At 40.7% G+C, this 20748-nt stretch overlaps 1 protein-coding gene across 8 annotated transcripts in view; it reads left to right on the plus strand.

The window, feature by feature from the left end:
• The first annotated feature begins 2980 nt into the window (after positions 1-2980).
• Positions 2981-20748, plus strand: part of IKZF1 (IKAROS family zinc finger 1) — a 66455-nt gene continuing 48687 nt past the window's right edge. For 7 of the 8 annotated variants that reach the window (XM_030446158.1, XM_030446160.1, XM_030446162.1 and 4 more), the window contains exons 1-2: positions 2981-3003; positions 15652-15705. In XM_030446158.1, the coding sequence (XP_030302018.1) occupies positions 15666-15705 (40 nt within the window). In that variant the 5' untranslated portion in view covers positions 2981-3003; positions 15652-15665. Of the gene's footprint in view, positions 3004-3547; positions 4001-15651; positions 15706-20748 lie in introns of those variants that run through there. The other variant, XM_030446159.1, reaches the window with a different exon arrangement.

The raw sequence follows: 20748 nt of genomic DNA on the forward strand, positions 1-20748 counted from the left end.
TTCCTAGGTCATATTCAAATAGCTGCTGATCAACTGTTTAGTGTGAGGTCCATGACATTTTCTTAAGCACTTCTGGCACTGCAAAGTATGAAGAGCCATCTGAGAGGAAAATAGGACCGAGGGGATTTCTTGGGATGGGGGTATCTGGCACAATAACTATTGTGAAACAGAGCTGGTCAAACTCAGAGTAGAAATCATGGTTGGGGGAGATTTCTCCCAGTAGAAAACAACATCTATTACCCCCTTGTGCCTCTGGAAATTTAACACGCTTCAGGTGATAAATCTTCACCATCCTCATGATGATCAGAACTTATGTTTTCCAAACTGAACTCACACAAGAAGTTCACAATCCTGCAAGCAAACCCTGTGGACACAGTGCTCTGGCCATTCTCCAAAGAATTAGGACTACAACATAAAACTTGCAGTGGAAATTAAAGAGGACTAGCTGCCTGCCACACTCCAGCTGTCAGAGAATATATATGCTTTGTGGTTAAAACTTTTTTAATCGCCAAAAATTTCTGTTATATTTTTGTATTTAACCATCTTCACCTGCCTGGCAATGGGCTGAAGCAGCATGAATGTGGCACTCTGTTTTGAAGATTCAGGTTGGTAAGGCAGCTGCGGCAAATAAATGGGAAAGGAAACTGTAACACACGGCTGTAGTATCAGTAACAATTACAATTTGTATTTAAGACCAAATCTGAAAGAGAGAAACCATCATTGTGCAGCTTTGTTAGGTGATTCCCCCAACAAACCTTATAGCAATGGAAAAGTTCCTTTAATAGATTTAGTCTGAGGTAAGATTTAGCTGACAGTCACAGAACTGCAAGGCATCTTGGTGTTTTCATGTTATACACCGCTTTGCTTTACATCCTTTAAAACGTACTTTGGCTCATCCAAAGCTCCCAGAAATGTCAGTGGGAATACTGCAAGAAAAGAATTGTAGAAACTGGCTCCTCAGGCAAGTGCCTAAGCTTATGTCTGCAATCCTACCTTAACAGTTCTGATCAAACTAGCTCTAGCTTTGCTAAGCATCACTGGGACACTGAAGTTCTCTTCAGACTACCTGCTGCTACTATCCCAGCAAGAAACTCATTGCACACAAGAGCAGGCTGCCTGCAGTGAGCTCAGAGCAGCTGTGACTACACTGCTAATAATTCTCAAGTGTGACAGCCATAAAAAGGTCTTCACAACCTTTTCTAAGTCCTGGGATTTCCCATGAGCCACTAACAAACCTGAGTCCAGCAACTTGCAGAAGATGCTTAACATCTTAGAGGATTTGAGTTCAACAGGCTTGGCTTATATGTCCAGCGACTTGAAGCTAACCTTAAAAACTCCTGACAAATGTTAAATGAGAAATTGTGGCTTGCACAATATGCATGTATTAGAAATACATTCTCAATCTGCTCCTCCTAGAAGGCTGAGGCACACTCAGAGCCGCTGGCCTGCAAGCCCTGCAGCAGCTGGAGCACAAGAGAGCAGCAAACATCTCCTGGAAGTGCTGTTCCTCAGTGGAGTGTTGGTGCTTCTACTGCAGAATATCAGGACATGAATATTTGTGGAAAGTTGCTACATTCCCTGAGTTCACCAGCTTCTGCTTTTCAAGAGGGTGGCTGATGATGCTCCCCTGCCTGTATTTCCCAATCTAGCTGAGGCAGAGCTCTGGGATTTCCTGGAGAATGGTAGTAACTGCTAAGTTTATGGTGGCATATTTTGTGGATCATTTTGTAGACCTTTTTTTGTTTGTTTTCTTTCTTTCTTTTTAATGCTGGGGTGTGATTCTGGTGATCAAATGCTCTTGTTTTTCTATTTGCAAACCTACTGGAAGATGTGGGGGTATTCTGGAATAAGAGGAGACTTTGGTTCTGGGTTGCAACCCCCAAAGATCCATTAAGTCTGCTAAGAAGGAAAGTTCTACATCTCTGTAAAGATGCAATGAGAAAAACAAGAAGAATTGAGAGGGAGTGGATACCCCAGGTTTATCTCAATCATATCCAGACACTGTCCTAGCTTGTGAAGAATGCAGCAATCACATCTGCATTGGGAAGGAGTACCTGAAATAAGTCTCCAGATACTGTCTGTTCTAAAAGAAGCCTCACTTAGCCCTGGAGACTTTATTTTGTTTTACAGTATAAACTTCTAGTAAGCACTATATGATTTCTGTTTTGAAGAGGTTGTGTTACAAAGCCTGATCTTTCCAATGCTTACATGTGTGCTTTACTTTGCATCTCTGAATTGCTCCTTTTAAGTCAACGAAATTACTCACACACATAAAGTTATGCCTACATTTTTTTTGTATTGTGAGAGCACAAATAGATAGGATGTGAGAAAGGAACTCTTATTATCCTCATTTTGCAGACGAGGAACTGAAGCACAGCAAAAAAGAGATCCTGGTCCTCCACAGAACGTGTGGGCACTTACTTCTTCAGCATATAAGTAATTTCCATCAGGTTCACCGTTCTTTCTGCCCTGAAGCCTGAGGTGGGGATGTGAGTGACTGGCTCTGCCACTGATCCCAAGTCATTTACCTAACTTCTGATCCTGCAGTGTTCAACTCAAGGTCTTAGAAAGCCTGGGACACGTTTTGCATGGGATGCGAGCGACCGTGCTGAGATAAAAAAGGGTGACCTGACCCCCCCTTCCCTCTCACCTTCGTGGTGTTACAGGTGGATGTTTGCAGCTGGCGGCATGTGGCACCCCGCCGTACCGCCGTCACCCCACGCTGGGACACCCCCAGCTCCTCTCCAGAACCCCAAGCTCTGCTCAGCCGGCGGAGCGCCCCGGTAAAACCCCTCCGCGGGGGGCGCCAGCGTGCGCGGGTGCGGAGCGGGGCGGCCGCGAAGGGCGGAGGGCGGGCGGGGGGAAGCGGCGGGGGAGGGACCGGGCGCGGAGCCACCGCCCGCGGGGCAGCGCCGGCACATGGAGCGGCTCCGAGCCGCGCCGACACAGCTGCCGCCCGCCACGGCTCCGGCCCCCGCCCCGGCCCCCGCCCCGTCTTAGCAGGTACCGCGGGGCGGGGGGTCCCGGGTGGGCACCGGCCCCATCCCCCGAGGGCGAGCGGGGGGTGTTAGCCCCGAGCAGTTGCGGTGCGGGGGGTGAGGAGGGGCCGTGCGGAGCCGGCGCTGCCGGGGAGAAGTTGACGGGAGCCTAAAGTGGGAGATTGCTGATCCCAACAGGCAGGTCCTCCCATCCCATCCCATCCCATCCCATCCCATCCCATCCCATCCCATCCCATCCCATCCCATCCCATCCCATCCCATCCCATCCCATCCCATCCTTTTCTTCACCTCACCCCCGTCCCACCCGCTATTTTTAATTATTTTTTTTTTCCCCCAAAATTTTAAATTTGAAAATATTGCGCCGCAGTTTGGGTGTGATCCAGGCGTTTTGGAACTCTTGGTTAAAATTTCAGAGATGAGCAGCAGCCACCAGGAGCTGGCCCAGGAGGGGTGTTCATTGATTCCAAGGGGGAGGGAAGCGGCGGGGCTGTGGAAGCGCTGCCCCCCGCGCAGGAGTGGGTGCGGAGCGGTCTCTTTTCGCCTCCTCCAGTCAGCCGCAGCACTTCGGTTCGTTCAAAGCCCGAGTCCAAACTGCTTGAGCCTGTGATGTGCGGAAGGGAGGCAGGTGCGGAGGTTGTCAAAGCCGCTAAGAACTTGTAAAATTAGCTTTGTCAACTTGTAAATTTCCTTGCGCGCTTGAGGGGAACGGCGTTAGAGGAGAAGTTGCTGACTTCCCAGTAGCGGTGTCACCAGAAGTTTTCCTCCTTGCGATACAGCCTGTCACACAGCTGGAGGTTTTCTTTCACCCTGCTCCGCAGTTACCCTCTGTGTGAAGCGATAGTTTCGCTGTGTGGTCGGTATTAAAGAAGATGCCTGTAGATAGAAACTGTGTGTGTGAAGAAAAGACTTCCCACTGCAGCAGTTGATTCTAAGGAAGGTTTTAATTTTGGGCTTCAAGAAAGCTGATTACTTCTTGGATTACTTCTGCCTTGGTCTAAAAGGTATGGTAAAGCTGGCAGACATCATGAAAAGCATTCTGATTCCAAAACTGTTACAAGTTAATAGTGTGTCAGAAAAAAAAAAAAAGTAGCTTATGATTGCAAATTATCTCAAAAAAGTGATGTTTTGTGGAATGCAAAATTTTTAAGACCATTGTATCCACTGGCTTAAGACATATAAATTATTATGGAGGAATATAATGTTTTTCCCTTTTTTTTTTTTTTTTTAATTTCTCTCCCTTTTCTGTCTTTCTTTTTTTTTTTTTTTTTTTTTTTTTTTTTCCTTGTGCTGAGTCTGCTTACACATATAAGTGCAAGCAGTGTTGTCAAATGACTTTGTGTGAGGATCAGAAGTTAGAATGAGAGTTTCCTGACTAGGTATTTTTCTTTTCAACACAGAGATGCTACTACCAAGGTTATATTCATATGCCTTTGCTGTCCAGCTATCAAAAAAATTAAAAAAAAAAAAAAAAAAAAAAAAAAAGAAAGAAGCCAGGTATCTGGTCCTGATTACATTTCATGCATTCAACCCATTTGCTAGACTTTAATAGTGTAGTTTTAAAATTGGAAGCTGTAATGCATTGTCAGGGCCAAGTCTTTTAAAAGATGCACTGTGTTAGCGTCAGTTGACTGCTCACATCAATTGTAACTCACATCCATACTGGAGTACCATGTAGTATGACTATTAAACATTAGAAATGATCACTGAAATGTAAAAAAAAAACCATATTAATATAGTACATTTGGAAATAAGTAGTAAAATTTCTTCAAGTGTTTGGAAAGACTTTATCTGAATCAACTAAGCAGGGGCATATTGAGTGGCTTGCAGCACTGCTCTCTCGCCTTGCCAGTGAATTGCATAGTTTAAGGTGCTCAGAGTCTTAGTGAAATAGAAAAATTAAATAAAGGAATGGCTTCCTTATATGAAAATGTAGTTGCTTCTGAATTTTCCAAGCCAAGTTTTTGCCTTTAGGTAACTTTGTTTATTTTTCTTTCTCTTTTCTAATCAGAGAAATTTTAAGTAAAAAAAAAGAGAATGGATTTGTCCGTATTACCATGAAAACATCCAGTGTTCCTCTTCTAATACAACCGTAGCATACAATAGTTCATATTATGTCACTTTTCTAAAAGATGTCACCACTCACATTCAGAAGCTTCTTTCTAATATTTACATTCACTGCTTTGATTTTAACTCATGAATGTTTGTTTTTAAACTGAATTTAAAAATACAAGATATTCTGCATAGACTTCCCTTTCCCCATGATACCGGTACCTCAATCTATAGATAAACTCTACCTAGTCAAATTTGATGTTCATATGCTGTATTGCTTTATCAAACCTTTTGAAACTGCTGCATATGGACATATGAATCTTAAGTGTAGACAAAATGCAACACCAACTCTTAAAATGATAGCTGTCCTTAGCAGAACTGTGTGGGGAAAGTGTCCAAAAGACTTCTCTTTCCTTAGCTCATGTTCGTATTATCCTGGACTGTCTTCCAACATTCCATGTTTTCCTTTTTTCCCTATTGTTTTGGGTGGGTTCTTTTTTTTATTTGTTTTGAGTAGTCTAAACTCAGAACTTGATATACTGCAAGCATAAGAAAGAAGGAAAGAAAGAAAGAGAGAGAGAGAAAGAGAAAGAAAGAGAAATTATATCCCTAACAAAAAAAGTGAATTTAAGACAAAAAATACCAGGGGAAGGCAGCTTTATCCACAAAGTGAGAAAACCAACCAGACTGAAGTCAATATAAGTCCAATACTGGACATCCTCAGGAGCCTGGATTTCAAACCTAATTCAACCTGCAAGACTCATCTACCCCTTGTGTATGACTTCCAGGGGAAGTGACAGGAAGGCAGAGGCATAATGTGGAATTTTAGTGACTGTCCTAACTCAGGCAGGAAGGACTGGTGGATCCTAGTACTTCAACAGAGATCACTAATCTCTCTGCCCCGATGTAGTGATGGGCATCCAGGGCAGAGGACTCTTCTCTCTTGGACCTTCATGTTCCCAGTAACCAGAGAAGCTTAGACACTGTTTCTGTGTGCATCTTTTGTCCCAGATGAGTCTTTCTCAGGATGGCTACCTAACTCCAAGTCTGTAAAGGCAGCTGATATATTTTTAGTAGGTCACAAACTCAGGAGTTGGAGCAGAGGGACAAGTTTGTTATATACACCTATGGCATTCCACCTCGGCTCCCAGTTTCCAGTGCTCACTCCTGGAATGCTCTGGTGGTATGTTTCTTCATATAAGCATGAATGACACCTTTGTCATTTGTGTTACATGCAGTGTACAATAAAAAATGCAATAGTCTCCATCTCAGTGTTACTGTAGCAGTTTTCTTTCCCTTGTGGACCTTAATACCAAAAACATGGTCTGCTTGCCCCCTCTGCATAGTAATGCAGAAATGTAAGTGGAGAATCAATCTACAGAGTTTTACAACAATGCAAAATTAGTTTCTCATCATTAAAATTGGATAACTCCAAAAATAAGCCAAAAACTTTTCCAGACACATTTTATTTGAGCTTAGGTACTTCTTATACTAATGCCACAATCTTGCAGAAAACAAGGAAATGGGTCTGCTCTGTATTTCAGCAAGGGAAAACAAGGGCATAATGAAATGTATGCTGTTCTGAAAGACCATTTTTGGCAATATTTTCCCAAAAAGTCCAGAGGATATCAAAAGTCATGGATCACAGCCTAATTGTGTGGCTCTTTGTCAGGAAAAACTTCCACTGAAGACTTGTGGGATTTCCCCCCCCCCTCCTGTTTTACATGCAAGAAGAACTGGGTCCATAGTGAATTTTATTACTTTTCAGTCAAGATTCACATATGTACTTGATTACATTTTGACCAGTCATTATTTTCTGCTATTATTAAAGGTAATAGAATTAGACCAAAGAAAACATAGTAAAAAGTAGTGTAGCAACAATGGGATCTTTGGAAAAAGTTGTCATCCTTACAAACATAAGGTGAGATGCACTGCTGGCACTGTAGTGGACTCCCCTTGAATTCCCCTCTAAAGCAACAAATACCATTTTCTAGGAAGTAAAAAATTACAGAAATAGAACTTTAGAAATTCTTTTTTCCTCCCAGAACCCTAACCCCCCCAAAAAAAAAACAAAACAGAAAGGGGAAGGGATGAGGCCATGCTGTGGGACAAATGCCACTGGATTAAATGCAGTTGCTAAATACATTCAGGAGAGTCCTGGGACTTCATTATGTCTTTTGAGCACTGGAAGGCAGGAGCTCTCATCAGTTTTTCTGGGACTAAGATTCTTTGGGAAGCATTTTTAAATGTTTGCAACTCAATGCAAGAGTCAAAAGAGGAAAGACCTATTCCTCAATGGTACTTTTTCTGTAATCCCCCACTGGAGGGGAACAGCATTTAGAGATGAGAGTGAACTCCATCTGAGGCATGAGAGGCAGTGTGGGTCTTGTCAGCTTTATGGCAACTTTTAAGCAGGAGGCTGCTTTAAATACTTTCCACTCATCCAACATACCTGCAGGAGTTTTTTTTAGTGGCTATCCTGGTTGGGAAACTCCCTTTTTCCTAGGTGGTTTGTTGTGCTTATGTCCCTAATATTCTCATAAACATAACTAAAATTTGGAGTCAGCAAAATTTTGTTTGCTCCTTAAATTTAAACAAAATCGTGTAGGACTCCAAGAGTGTGTTGTGATGCATCTTTATTAAGCCCAAAACCTCCTGCCTCACCCTTCTCTTCCCCCATGCTTTTAAACTGCTGAACAAGAAGAGATTGCAGGGTTTTTTGCACTGAACAGGTCACTACCAACACAGTGTGGTGACTGCAAACGTAGGTCCTAGTCCTCAAAAAATACATTTAAAGCCAAGCCTGTGCTTAGCCCTATTTGTACCATTGTAAATTCATAGGGATAGGACAGTGCAGGCTGGGGACATGCATGGCACACTAATGCTTCCCATATAAATGCCTCAGAAGGCCATTCAAACAGTTTTTGAAGAGAAGTCACACAGAAATTTTCATATTTTTAAAGCAATGGGAACTGTTCACTTCTGTAGCTTATTTTGAAGGGTATTTCATGTGTAAGATTTATATTTCTTCTGAACCCAGTTGCTCTAGCTTTCTCAGTTAAAGAGAAATTTGCTCTGTAAGATAGATCTTATTCCCCACTGCATTGCTTCATTTTTTTTGCTTGTGTAAATTCACTGAGAACAGTAGAGCAGTTGCAATATTAAGCTGGAATTGTCATAGTAAATTTGGTCCAAAATATTAATGAAAACAGAGTGAGTTAGCTGAAACATGTAGTGAGGAGGAACTTGGTAATTCATTTAAATTATACTAATTTTAGGAGTTAGTTTTAGGTTTATTTAGAGAAAAAAAATCACACAAATTTCTAATATGCTTAATCAGGCCGATAATGTCCTTTAATAATCCATAACAGCTTCAACAGTTCGAAGGAAAATTAGGAAGCAATTCTGTGATCATGGAGCAGTTACTGAAACCTCCTGTAATTTGTACAAATTGGCTACTGATATATTGTTGGGAACACTTGTCAATAACAATTCCAGATTGATAAAAGGATTCTTTTATGTTTTCTAAATTGCATATTTAGATATGCTGTACTAAGGACATCCTATGCTTTTAAAATCATATATATAGATGGAAACAAAACCAGTTTTGCATCTCCTGCTTGCCTTCTCCTGAGAAGTTCTGGAAGAATATCCGGGAGCTCAATTTGGCCACTTGAGAATGTGCTGTGTTCTTAGATTGAGTGCCTTAATTTACAGACCTCACCTTTTTTTATTCAGTTTATTTATTTGATAGAAATATGTGCATTTTCTTTGCCACGGTGAATTTATTCCACTTTTCTGGTTGATTTTTAGTGAATGAAGGTGACAGAGTTTAATGAGTTAATAGAATGTGGCCTTAATTAGGAAAATTACCTTCATATTTTTCTCATGTTGTGAAAGCAATTTATAATGACTCTGCTCGCGATTCAAAAACTTGAAGGAAGAGCCCTTTCCATACTTGCAATGATTTCAAGTCCAGCAATTTGCACACAAAGTCAACACAAGAACACATTTTTTATTATTGCCTTTAACAATGAATTGTTACATGAATACATCTACAAACAGTAGAATGCCAAGAGGAGAGCTCTGGGAAACGCAGATGAGCATACAAGATGCACTTTTTATCATTTGCCTGTGCTTTGACAAAGAATTCCCAAAGAACTGAGAACCATGTAGGATCTTTGAGACAACTTTTTTTACACCCTAACAATTGTTCACTAACACGGAAATTAATTTTACATGTGCCAGACATACAAATGTTTCACATCTGCAGTGTTAGCAGATCTCCTTTCTTAATCTTGTGCGTTGAATTACAGTGCTTCCTTCATTTTGCAGACAGGAGCTTTCCATTGAAATTTGACTGTGGGCTCATAATTGTATTGTCAGTTTGTGTAGTTAACCAGAATTTGCACTAGGCAGGAATAGAGAAAAGACTGAATAAACTAAACATCTCCCTAGACTTTGTAGAAAATGCTGAATATGGAATTAGTGTAGGGGGAAATTGATCCACATAGGTTTTTTTTCTTCTCCTTTAATGCATTCCTTGAAAAGACCTGGAAGGTTATTTTTTCTTAAGCAGAATTGGAAAGACACTGAATTGCTTATTATGACTCTCAGTTTTTGGTTTTCAGAAAGGACCACCCCTCATCTTTGTAGTTATTATTTACATTGAACTGTGTGATGAGGCGGAAATTAAAAATAGAATTAAAATGGTTCTAAAGTAGAGTCATTCACAGAGATTGTGAAGTCTAGCATATTAAATTACAATAATAAAGCTAATTATCAGCTGCTTGCTGAGATATTGGACGCTTTTAATTAAATCTAGTTTGTAGGATTCTAACAATTTTCTTCTAGTATTTCCACTCGTGAAATACATGCTAACTTTTACCCGCATTTAGCAGCCTTCCTGTTGTCTTATATTCATGTGTGGTGTTCAAAGTGTATTTAAAAAAAAAAAGTCTTTGGTCAACAGAAAACGCAATGTGAAATACTTCTACATAGGTACCTTTATTCATTTCCTCACTTGGTTGTTGTTCAAACTCATCCACTCCAGCAAGAGGTATGGGTCTGCTAGGCTGAGACCCTTTGTTGCAATTAGTAATGCAGCTGTATTATCATTCTGCAGGTAAATGCAACTGCCAACTTTAAAAAAAAAAAAAAAAAAGAAAAAAAAAAAAAAAAGATGTATGACACATGCATGGTGATACATATCACTCTTAATCTGTTGTTAATGTGCAAGTTCTCCTGTCAGGTGTATTAAGAGCTACAGAGGTTCAACAGTACTGTGTTTTCCAGGCTGCAGCCTGGTTTTGCTTTATTAATACTTTAAACATATCTTTATATGTCATGGGTGGCTGCACCTAGGACCAATTTTAGGAGCTTTGCTATTTTTTTTTCCAATGTTTCTGGTTGTTAGTTTGCATTTTTAGTTTGCTAAAGCTGCAGCCTATGTGATGAGGAGGCAATGAGACATGTCAAAGACCACAGGGACAAAACGTGGTCAGGCAGGAGCACTCTGACAGGTACAGATGCTCCAAGGACCTGTGTGAGCATTCCCTTTTCCTGCCATGAGGCTGCTTGCACAAACAGGGGGCTGAATAATCAGCCCTTTCCCTCCAGTGGCTGTGGAAGCAAGGCTGGGGTTTTGCCTCTTTGCTTCTTTGTTCTCTCATTCTTAACCCAGAGCTGCGGCGGCCGCTGAGGAGCACAGGTTCCCCTCTCTTTTTGTATTTGCAAAAACACCTTCAGAACATCAGGCCCCTTGTAGAAGGCTTCTTCTCCTTTCCTCCAGACTTTGTGAGCACTACTATTTTCAGTTCTGAGGTTTTGTGGAAAGGTGTACCTGCCCCCACAGGATGCACTCAAGACTGAGGTGGTCCCTCAGGGTCCTTCCTGTCTGCTCACCAAGACTACACCTACAAACAGTGAGGAGACATGCAGCTGGATGTGATGATTATTTGTGGACTCCTTGCAGCACAGAAGTATAGCTATCTGTAAATGGAAAGACAGATCTTAGATTAGGTGTGCTGGTGTAAATCCAAAGTGGCTCCACGGATGTCAAAATTTGTGATTTCCATACCATAAGTGATGTGCTGAGCATAAAGAACATGATGTCCCGGAGAGTTGAGTACAGATGTAGCTTGGGAAACAAAGAAGAAAGGAAAATAAGTCTTTGGCATTGGATTAGGTCGATGTATTGAATTATATCAATGACCCGATCTTGTGATCTACGCATTTGTAGAAGGTGTGTCATGCCTACACTCTTGTATGTGCTGATAGAACTTTACATAAATCCTAAGCATTCAGCTTCCTGAGAAGGAGGGCTAGCTTTGAATTTGCGTTGTAAAGCAGGACATGAAATAATAAGCCAAGATTTTCAAACAATTAACTTATTGTATCCTGAAAGATTAGAAAAATAAGAAAAATTTGCACTTACTTCTTCATATTTACCCTCAGAATACTAAAAGGTCCCAAATACATTTCTGGTTGTAGTTGACACCAGGTATAAATGGAGCAGTGTCTCAGCGATTCATGGGGTGTGTTTTAATATATTCTTAAAACATAGCACAAGTTATATTGCAGACAGAGTTGCAAGGAGAGAAATTGGAAACTTGTAAATTTTCTTTGAGATCAAGATGGTAACCTGGACAAAGGTTGACTAAATTAAATCTAACATTTTTCTGTGAGCATGGAAGTTATGGGCTTCCTTATTAAAAAAAAAATAATAAAAAAAAAAAGCATAGCCTTTCAAGTTTTTTGTGTGTTGTTCATTAATTTGCATAAGATTTCAGCATTTGATTCTTTTTCCAATGCATTATGGTAGCTTTATCTATGAATTTGGCATTTGGAGTATGAAGAGGAAAATGCACAGGTTAGAGTTCTGTGTCTGAAAAGACTTGAAGAAACAGTTTTATCTATTTTGAAGGGAGATTTGTAGCTCTTTCAATAAGGGACCAGTCTTTGAAGCTACTTGGATTACTAAATGGAACAAATATCTGTTGTCACCTAGGTTCTGAACTCTTTCCTGATATAAATGAGGGCTATGCACTTTCAGCATTTGAGAGTAAGACTGCTTTGGTCATCTGCCCACCCAGCTTTTGATTTCTAACTTCAGGCTCCTAAATTAGCTGCTAGCCTAAATAAATGTGACTGCATCGAAGACAGTGAGGTCATACATGCTTCTCATGCTAGTGATAAGTTTGCTTCTAGAGACACAACTTACAGTGAAAAGTTGCAAAACAATTCTTTGTTTTATTTGCAAAAATGAACAGTCATTTAGCATCTCGTGCCATAAACATTTCTCAAACGGTGTTCTTTCAGATAAATATTTCTAAAGCTCTATTAGTTTACAGGTTGATATGAAGTAGGTACTTCAGTGCAAATCCTGGTAATCATGCATAAGGCTGTCTTGCTTTTTGGGAGGTCAGAGACAATGTTTCTGCTAATTCTAGAGCAAAGGAAAGAGAAAACAAACTGGGCATAGTTTCCTGTTCATAGATTTATCCTGCCAAATTCAATGAGATAAATTCTACTCTTAGCACTTAAAATTTAACCCAGGGTACATAATGCCCAGGTCCAGAACCTTCAACAGTTGCAGAGCCAAACCCTACAGACTGCTGGGACTCCCATTGCAGAACTGGGACAGGTGTCCTGTCATGTATTCTTTGCTGACACAGAGCCTAATCTGAATTTAGCTGGGATTTCATTAATATCTAGCAGATACCACAGGATACTATAATGTCAAAGTACACTTTTCAACTGCGAGGGTTTCAAAGCACTTCTTAGGATTTTTTAAGAGTTCTTTTTGCTTAGTGCTTATGGATCTTAATCTACACTTAGAAACCATGCTAATATGTTCTAAGTAATCATTAAGGGAAAACAATCTTTTCCTCATCACTTTTCCACCAGCTCTATTTTCCCCACGTTTTGTCCCTGGGAAATGGATGTCCTTTGCAGAAAGTTGTAAAAACACCTAATTCAGGATAAATCCTGATGTCATCTCTTTGAGAGCTGAGGGTATCTGTTTCAGGACAGGCAGTCATCCAACCTCACAGCAAGCAAGCCCAAGAGTATTCCACTAAAAAAAATAATAAACCAAAGTGTACTCCAGTTTACCTCCGCTTAAAAAAATTGAACAATCTGTACTCTAGTTTACCTCTCTATTTAAGAATGGGGAAGTGCTTTCAAACTGAATTCTGCCTGATGAGAGAAGAGGCAGGAAGGAGTACAGCTGAGAAGTGTGCTACTTGAGGTGCAGAATGCTGGATGTAAGGCTCATTATGCCAAAGGCAGGTGAATTCATGTCTATGAAACTAGAAATTTTCTCCCTTGTCCCTCTCAATCCTGCTGAAGCCTGAGCATTAGGGAGAAGTTAGGTGCCACTGGAAAAAAGTGCCCTTTATGAGTGTGGCTCCCTTCTGCCTGGTATTCTTTCAGGTGGTTTTCTTTGCTTGGCTGGAGTTCGTTGTACTGTGTGGGAAATGTGTAGTAGTCAACTGACTAACAGTAGCCAGGTGACCCTTGAAGGCAGTAGCAGATGTCCAGGCTTTTCTTCTCTTTTCTTCCTTTGTGTTCAGTCATGCTTGCAGGAGAAATAAGGGATTATACCTAGACCTCGTACCACACCACCTGCCATAAATGCATCCTGTTTCCAGTAACTGAGCAGGCTGCCATTATAGGGTTTTCCCTCCTGCCAGAGAAGCTGCATTTCCCACTGACTAATTTAAAATAGACATAGTGAAAGCTCTTCAGTCCCATAGGAAACAATGCAAATTGTTGAGTGGTAGGTGGCGGTTTGCATTTTGCATGGCTGTTGCCATTTCTCAGAATTATATATAGGCATTAAACAAATTGCTTGACTGGAATTAAACTTTAAGAGCAAAGTAAAGCAAGACAGAGCTTTGTTGGTTATTAAGCAGGGCTATGGTACATGTGCAGCAGGCAACTGCAACTTGCATAGACCAAAGTCTGTTCTCCAACCTATCTGTTGGCAGTCCTGCAGTTCACATGCTCTATTTTTGCAAGGGTGGCATGGACCTGGTGAGGGAAGTCATCTTTTACAAGGGGGAGCAGCAGTATATGGGATCTCAGGTGTACTGACAACATGCAGAGGCAAGTGAGGAGACCATAAAGCTTACAAAATGAACAGATATGGTCACATCTATTACACTTTTCTACTTAAGCTTGTTGGGTAGCAAGGCCAAAGATTTTTTGGGGGAAAAAAAAGAGATTATGGAAGCTGGGCTAGAAAGGTGAGGATATGGTTTGAATCCTTCTGTAGTCACTCAAGCCACATCCTCCTCTGCTTCCAGCCCTCAAGAAAATGCATCTTTAATTCCAGGAAACAGGGCTGATGGGGAAGATAACTCAGTTAAAAGGAACAGCAAAGAGCCCGCTCCTCCTCTTGATAGAATGCAAAAGCAGCAAAACTATCTAAAGGCCTGACCTGGCAAACCATGGTTGAACAAAAAGCTTGTAGGCTTCCTGTCCCCTCCCCACCTGAGGCTCCTTCAGCCGCTCACGCCAGGTGGGGACCAGGTTGTGCTGGGACTCCCTACTCCAGCATCACATCTATAATCGAAGGGGCCACCAGCTGTCCACAGCCAGCACTTGAGCCCTGGGACCTGCAGCGTCCCTTTCCGACTGAAAACCTGAATTTTGTTGTTTCTACCCCACTGAACCCTCCGCACGCTTCTCCCCGGTGCTTGTGGTCACAGGCTCCTCGGAAGATGGTGTGTTGCAAGCAGAGGGCTGGAGCTTCCCGGTATCGCTCGCCGTGCCGTGGAGCCAGCCATCTGTCAGCAAAACAGGAAGGCACAGGTTCCCTTTCCCTCCTGGGCTCGTTTGGTTATTTTCGGGAGCTGGACTTCTCCCCCCACGCAGCTCCGGGCTGCTGCGGTCTGAGGGAAGAAGTCCCAGGCGAGCCAGGGGCCGAAGCCCGGAGCCTCTGCTCTGCCCATCTGCTGTGGCTGGAGGTGTATTCATTATTAATGGAGGTAGTGGCAGTGGCTGCTCAGATATGCAGCCCTGCCTGGGTAAATGAGACATTCTTCAGCAAATTGCTTCGTTTTTTGATTGCTGATTGTACGCGTGTCACCAAGCTGACTCAAGGTTCATCGATGCATGCTCAGTAAATTAGAAAGAACATAACTATGGATCAACCAAGAGAATGAATTCTGTGCCTACAATGACCCAGGGCCATTTAATTTTCTGCTTAATTTTGTTGCAGTCAGTTTGCATTTTGGGTTATTATGCAGTAGGAAATTAACAATAAATAACAAATTTGGTCCTCCTGTGCTTGTAATGATATTTTTATAAATCTTTGTAATGCTGTTTTTAAAAGGATCAAGGTCTGTGCCAGTCTGATACTCCAGCAAGTATGCAGGGAGGAAAAAAAGAGAAAAATACATTATTCTTCCCAGATAATCTCATAGTTAAATAGCAAAGGTTTTTTTTTATTTCCTTTCCCCTTCTTTCTCCTTCTCTGCATGTGTGGGTTTACATTTGTTTTGTGGGGTTTTTTGTTTGCTTTTTTGTTTTCCTTTTTCTGTGTGTGTATGTGTGTGTTATTCTGCATTAACTTACAGCTGTTCCTCTCTTCCAGATATCTTGAGGAAAATGGAAACAGATGAGGTTCAAGATATGTCCCAGGTTTCAGGTGAGGTCCTTGACAATTGCTGCTGCAAAGAAAATACTAAATCATCTTTCTAGCATAGTATAGTGTTTTGTTCTTGTTCTAAATAAAATTGCCTTAGAAATTTTTTAAAACCATAGTGGGAATTGAGATATAATTAATGATATCACTTGACATCAAGCCCAACAGTGCACGGATTTTTTTAAAAGAAACTGGGTAAATCAAGAAGTCAAGGAAATACAGAAGCATAGATGTAATTTTGCACTAACCTTGTGGTAGCATATTCCTGAAGCATGGTCAAGTGCACAGTTACACTTTCTTTTGGGAGCAAAATTCTGATTGTTACAAAAATAAATATAGAATAAAAAAGTTCAGCAAGTGGGAGGGGGAAAATACTAATTAAAAGCAAATTGTATTTACTACACAAGGTTGTTTGACTTCATCCAGAGCATTCAGTTTTACTTCCAAATAGTTTTTAAAAGAAAAAAAAAAGAGAGAGAAAAATATAATTACATAATGACATGATTCTTTACATTTGTAACTGGTTTTGTCCACAATGATTTTTCAAAAAAATTTTTAACAGCAGAGAAATTACATTTCTAAAAACTGCCCTATAGTGGCATGGATAGCATTTTGCACTTTTACCCCATGTTGATATTCCCGTGGAAGGTTATATTCTTAACTTCCTTGGCAATTGGTTCCTTAAAAAATTGGCTTAGCAATGTAATACACATTCATACTGTTCTTCCTCAGCAGTTGAAAAAGAACAAGTTAGTATCTTTCCTAGTTTCCCTAACCCGTTGGCAGCTGCAGTGGTTAATGGCTTTCAGTTTTCACTTCTGGTGTTCCCCCTGAAGCCCAGCAGCCCCCTCACAGGGGGAGCTCTGGGCAGATACCTGGGCATGTGGGTCAGCTGTAAGCAGCAGCTCTCGGGCAAAGCTGGCTCAGGACCTGGAGGCCAGATGTAGGAGAATATGAAAGTCCTGGGTCTAGTGTGGGTGACTAGGTCACTGGGTTTTCCTGAAGCATAGGAACACAATGTTCTTTCCTTTTTTCTTTTTTTTTTTTTTCTCTTTCTTCCTCCTTTCTAAAAATGTTGAGTTTTCTCAAAAACTGGAATTAAGAGCTTATAGTGTCATCTGAAAATCGAAAATCTAAGACTTTCTCCATCTCTAAGAACAATATAATAATACTTCATGCTAAAAGAAAATTTTCAGTCACTTGTAGTATCAGGAAGTCATTCCTAGTCAGCTTTGTGAAGGCGTTTTGTGCTCCCCTCCTCAACTAAAAATTTTAAAGTTGTAACTGGTTATACTTATGCATTAGTATTTTTTTGCATGCTGAAGCAATTTGTAAGTGAAATGAAACCTGGCCTATACATGCTGTGCTTGGAGCATGTGTGGCCTTTGCAGAAAAAGTAGTTTTAAATCCTTATGCAGGTAAAGCATTATGGATCTTCTTGAAGTGGTGAGCAGTGCTGTGATCTGAGCCTTTTGCGTGCTGCATAAACCCTTCCCTCTTTGTGCGAGGGAGCAGGACCACTGACCTCCTCCTCCTCTGCAGCAGCACAGGCTTCCCTGGATACCTACACCTAACCTTTGCAGTAGTTTTTTACAAGAGTGATCATTTGAGCTCTGCACCTGCTCACCTGCTACCTCTTACAGGTTATTGCTTTATTGCTTTTGGGGGGGGTTTTTTGGTTGTTTTTTGGTGTTTTGTTTGTTTGTTTGTTTTTGTTTTTTTTGTTTTTTGTTTCTTTCTTTCTTTCTTTTGATGTAGGGAGGACTAGGCTGGGAGATGCTGCTTTGAGTCAGGGAATTGTATTAGAAGGTCCCACACTTTGCCTTCTTTATAGTCTGGTTCTCCCCTTGAGAAGGAATATTTGTGAGAAACTTTGCTGGCTTAAATGTTTGAAATATTTACATAATATATGTGTATCTCTGCATATAATTTGTAGCTCTCAAAATTTTCCAGGATTTGAACCACTCTACTACTTTTCTGTGCCCTTAACTTACCTGGCAAGTCATGCTGATGAGAATAGTACTCTTCAGTGATGGGGTTCTCAAAAAAACCCAAAACGTAACAGTCTAGGAAGACCTTGACCTCTGACAAAAGGCAGACCTACATAAATATTACAGAAAAAGAAAAATTTGCTTTGAACTCTTCCTGCTATTCCTTTCACCAGTCACCTGGGACTTTCTATGAGCAAAGGCTGTGAGGTATATTAGGATGCTAAGTGGATTTGTGACCAACTGGCCAAAGCACAACCTTGTTAATTTACTTTCATTTATGATGTAAGCTGTTTATTAACTCAGCCTTCTGGAAACAGGAGTTTGTCAGGTCAGGTTCCTCTGATACTTGCTCTTCATAGGCTCTTAATAGTCCTCAAAAGTCGAGGATCTGAAGGTACAGGGATGTTGCCTATTACCTGCTTCTTTCTTATAGGCTGATGAATCCAGAAAAGAGTTTTCCCTTCTCCTTGTCCTCCTAGGGATCCACATGCTTCTAGGATTCTTCTTTGCATGATCAGGGGGCCCTACAATGTACTGGGAACTAGTTAGACTATTGCACAGTTTTAGGAGTGTGAGATTGTCTTGTCAGCTGAAAAACATTTATTTCTCCATTACTGTGTGAGTAATGCCTGTCAGATATAGCTTAGTCTCTGAGTCTATGGAGTTAGGTGACTTGGTTCACTAGCACACTTGGTTGTGTTTTAAAAAGAACAGTTTTATTAAAAAGTAAAAGTAGTTTAGGGCGTTTGCATTTTTTTTTGTTTGGTTTTGTTTTTAACCCAGAAACAAAATAGGTCTCTAGAAACAGTCTTCTCAGCTCAAAAGCAGTGCTTTGCAGCCATGTGCCTTATGCAGCTGTAGCTGACTCAGGTGTGGCAGTGGAGAGCAGGGCCAAGAGAGTATAAAACTGATGTGAGCGAGCACACAGGCATTCCTGCTTCTGGGAATCCAGGCATGGCTGGCTCCTAAAGGAACTGAAATACTGTGTGACCAGCACAGAGTTCACGTTTTTTATTTTTCTCCTGAAAGTGATATTTCATGAGGCCAGCAGTTGCAGTTCTGAAATTAGGAGAGAGCTGACATACATATAACCAAATGGTATCCGGCACCCATATGAGGGAGTCAGAAAACACAGATAATATCTCACTTAACAAGCAGTATTTTTCCTACTTTTTTTTTTTCTTTTCTTTTTTTTTTCTTTTTCTCAGCTCTAGGGCCTAACAGTTAAGGAAGATGAAAAAGATAGTACAAATGTTTCCACATCTAACATAAAAAGATCCCCCGAGCACCAAACAGGCTGTGCCGCCCTCTGCTAAAGAAGGAAGAAGAGTTCTGTATTTGATGTTCTTGCTAGGTCCTAGGAAGGTGAAAATGATAGTATCATGGGCTGGTATCTCCTGCCTGAGAGCTTGGCTCCTCTCCCAGAGCAAACATCTTTTCACTGCTAGAGGTTTGAGGTTCTACTAATGAAAAGGGACATGAATTGTGTTGTGGCTCTTATCCAGAAAAATGCATATGTTGCGTTTCTTGCCTAACTTCTCCCATGATTCTAGTGTTTCCATAGGAAACAAGCTTCTGGATTAAATAAACCCAACATTAGTTTATGAAAGGATAGAGAATGAAATTTCTGTAAGAAAACTTCCCTTAGCTTTCTTTTCTATAGTAGTAGCTCCACCACCATCCTGACATGAACTGAATGACTCTTGAAAGTGAAAAAAGACGCTAAAGAAACACCAGGCTACAGACTTGGGTTGAAAGAAAGGATGCATGATACCTTACTGGGCTGGGCACTTTGTTCCCTTCCTCTCTTCTATCATCTTTCTAGGGCAGAGGTGAGGAAACTTAAGCAGAGAGAAGCTGAAGGTCTTATCAGGCACCATTGATAGGTTAAGGACTTCTATGACAATTTTCATATAGAAATGACAGGGGAAATCTGAGACCACCTTTCAGAGCTTCAAGATGACTGAGGGAATGAAAAACACAGCCTGCAGTGGAAGTTATCTCTATTTATGACTTAAGCAATGGCATCATGAATCAGTGGCAGTGCCAGAAACAGAAATTCAACTCTATAGCTCTCTTGTCTTTTTCATTTGATATTTCAGGTGGCTCTTTAAAAAAAATTAAAAAGAAAAAAAGGACAACCCCCCGCCCGAAGATTAGATTGCATTGTTTATGCTTTGCTTTTTATTTTTGAGCAAAAATATAAAATCAGAATAGAATAAACCTATGGTACTTTGTTTTGTGACATTTTATTAATTTATCCCACTACTTTCCACTAAGTTGTTTTCATTTTTTTATAGCTCCATCTCTTCAACCAGTTATTGTTCTGGACATGCCTGTTAGAAATTAAATAGGAAGCTGTTCCCTCCTGTTTCCTATTCCTTATCCCCTTTCCATTTTGAAATTCATTGGCAAAAGGACATTAGTGAGATTGCATATCTGTAAGATTACCGTGCAGTAGTGAACATATTATAGTATAACAATTTAGATGCAGTTAAGGCACGAAATACAAATATCATGCTCTGGAATCCAAGACACAGAGCCCAACAATTATATCTATTTTCAGTTCACTATTACTACTCTGCCTTTTTGCATTCAGGGTGTTCTTGAGCATGTGTAAGAGGGAGAAATCAAATTATGTGGAATGAGGCATTAAATCCAAGTTTTCTAGGTTTCCTTAACTGCAGTCTTAAGCAAAGAAGGGAGAGCACCAGATCTCCAGCTTCTGGACCACCAAGTTTATAAGACTAGTCTGATTCATGCCACCTGGGCAAATGGCTATTAAATTAACAAGAGAAGACTGGTATCTGTTTTGTGATCTGTTGAGTTCTGATCTACTAACAGGTTTCTATTTCAAAAGATGGCTTTGACTTATTTTCAAAGCATATGGCTCAGCCTGCCTATTGTAGGATGCCTATTTACACCCTATTTACACACTCAGAAAGTTTTTATTTTCTTGTTATCCATTATCTCATAAGTCTGATATTATGTGTTGATATTGTTTTTTAGCAAAAAAAAGCCTTAAAATTTTTAGGGTAAGTGTTCTTCTAAATCT

This window comes from Calypte anna, chromosome 2 (genome assembly GCF_003957555.1).
Source record: "Calypte anna isolate BGI_N300 chromosome 2, bCalAnn1_v1.p, whole genome shotgun sequence".
In the NCBI taxonomy this organism is placed as follows: domain Eukaryota; kingdom Metazoa; phylum Chordata; class Aves; order Apodiformes; family Trochilidae; genus Calypte; species Calypte anna.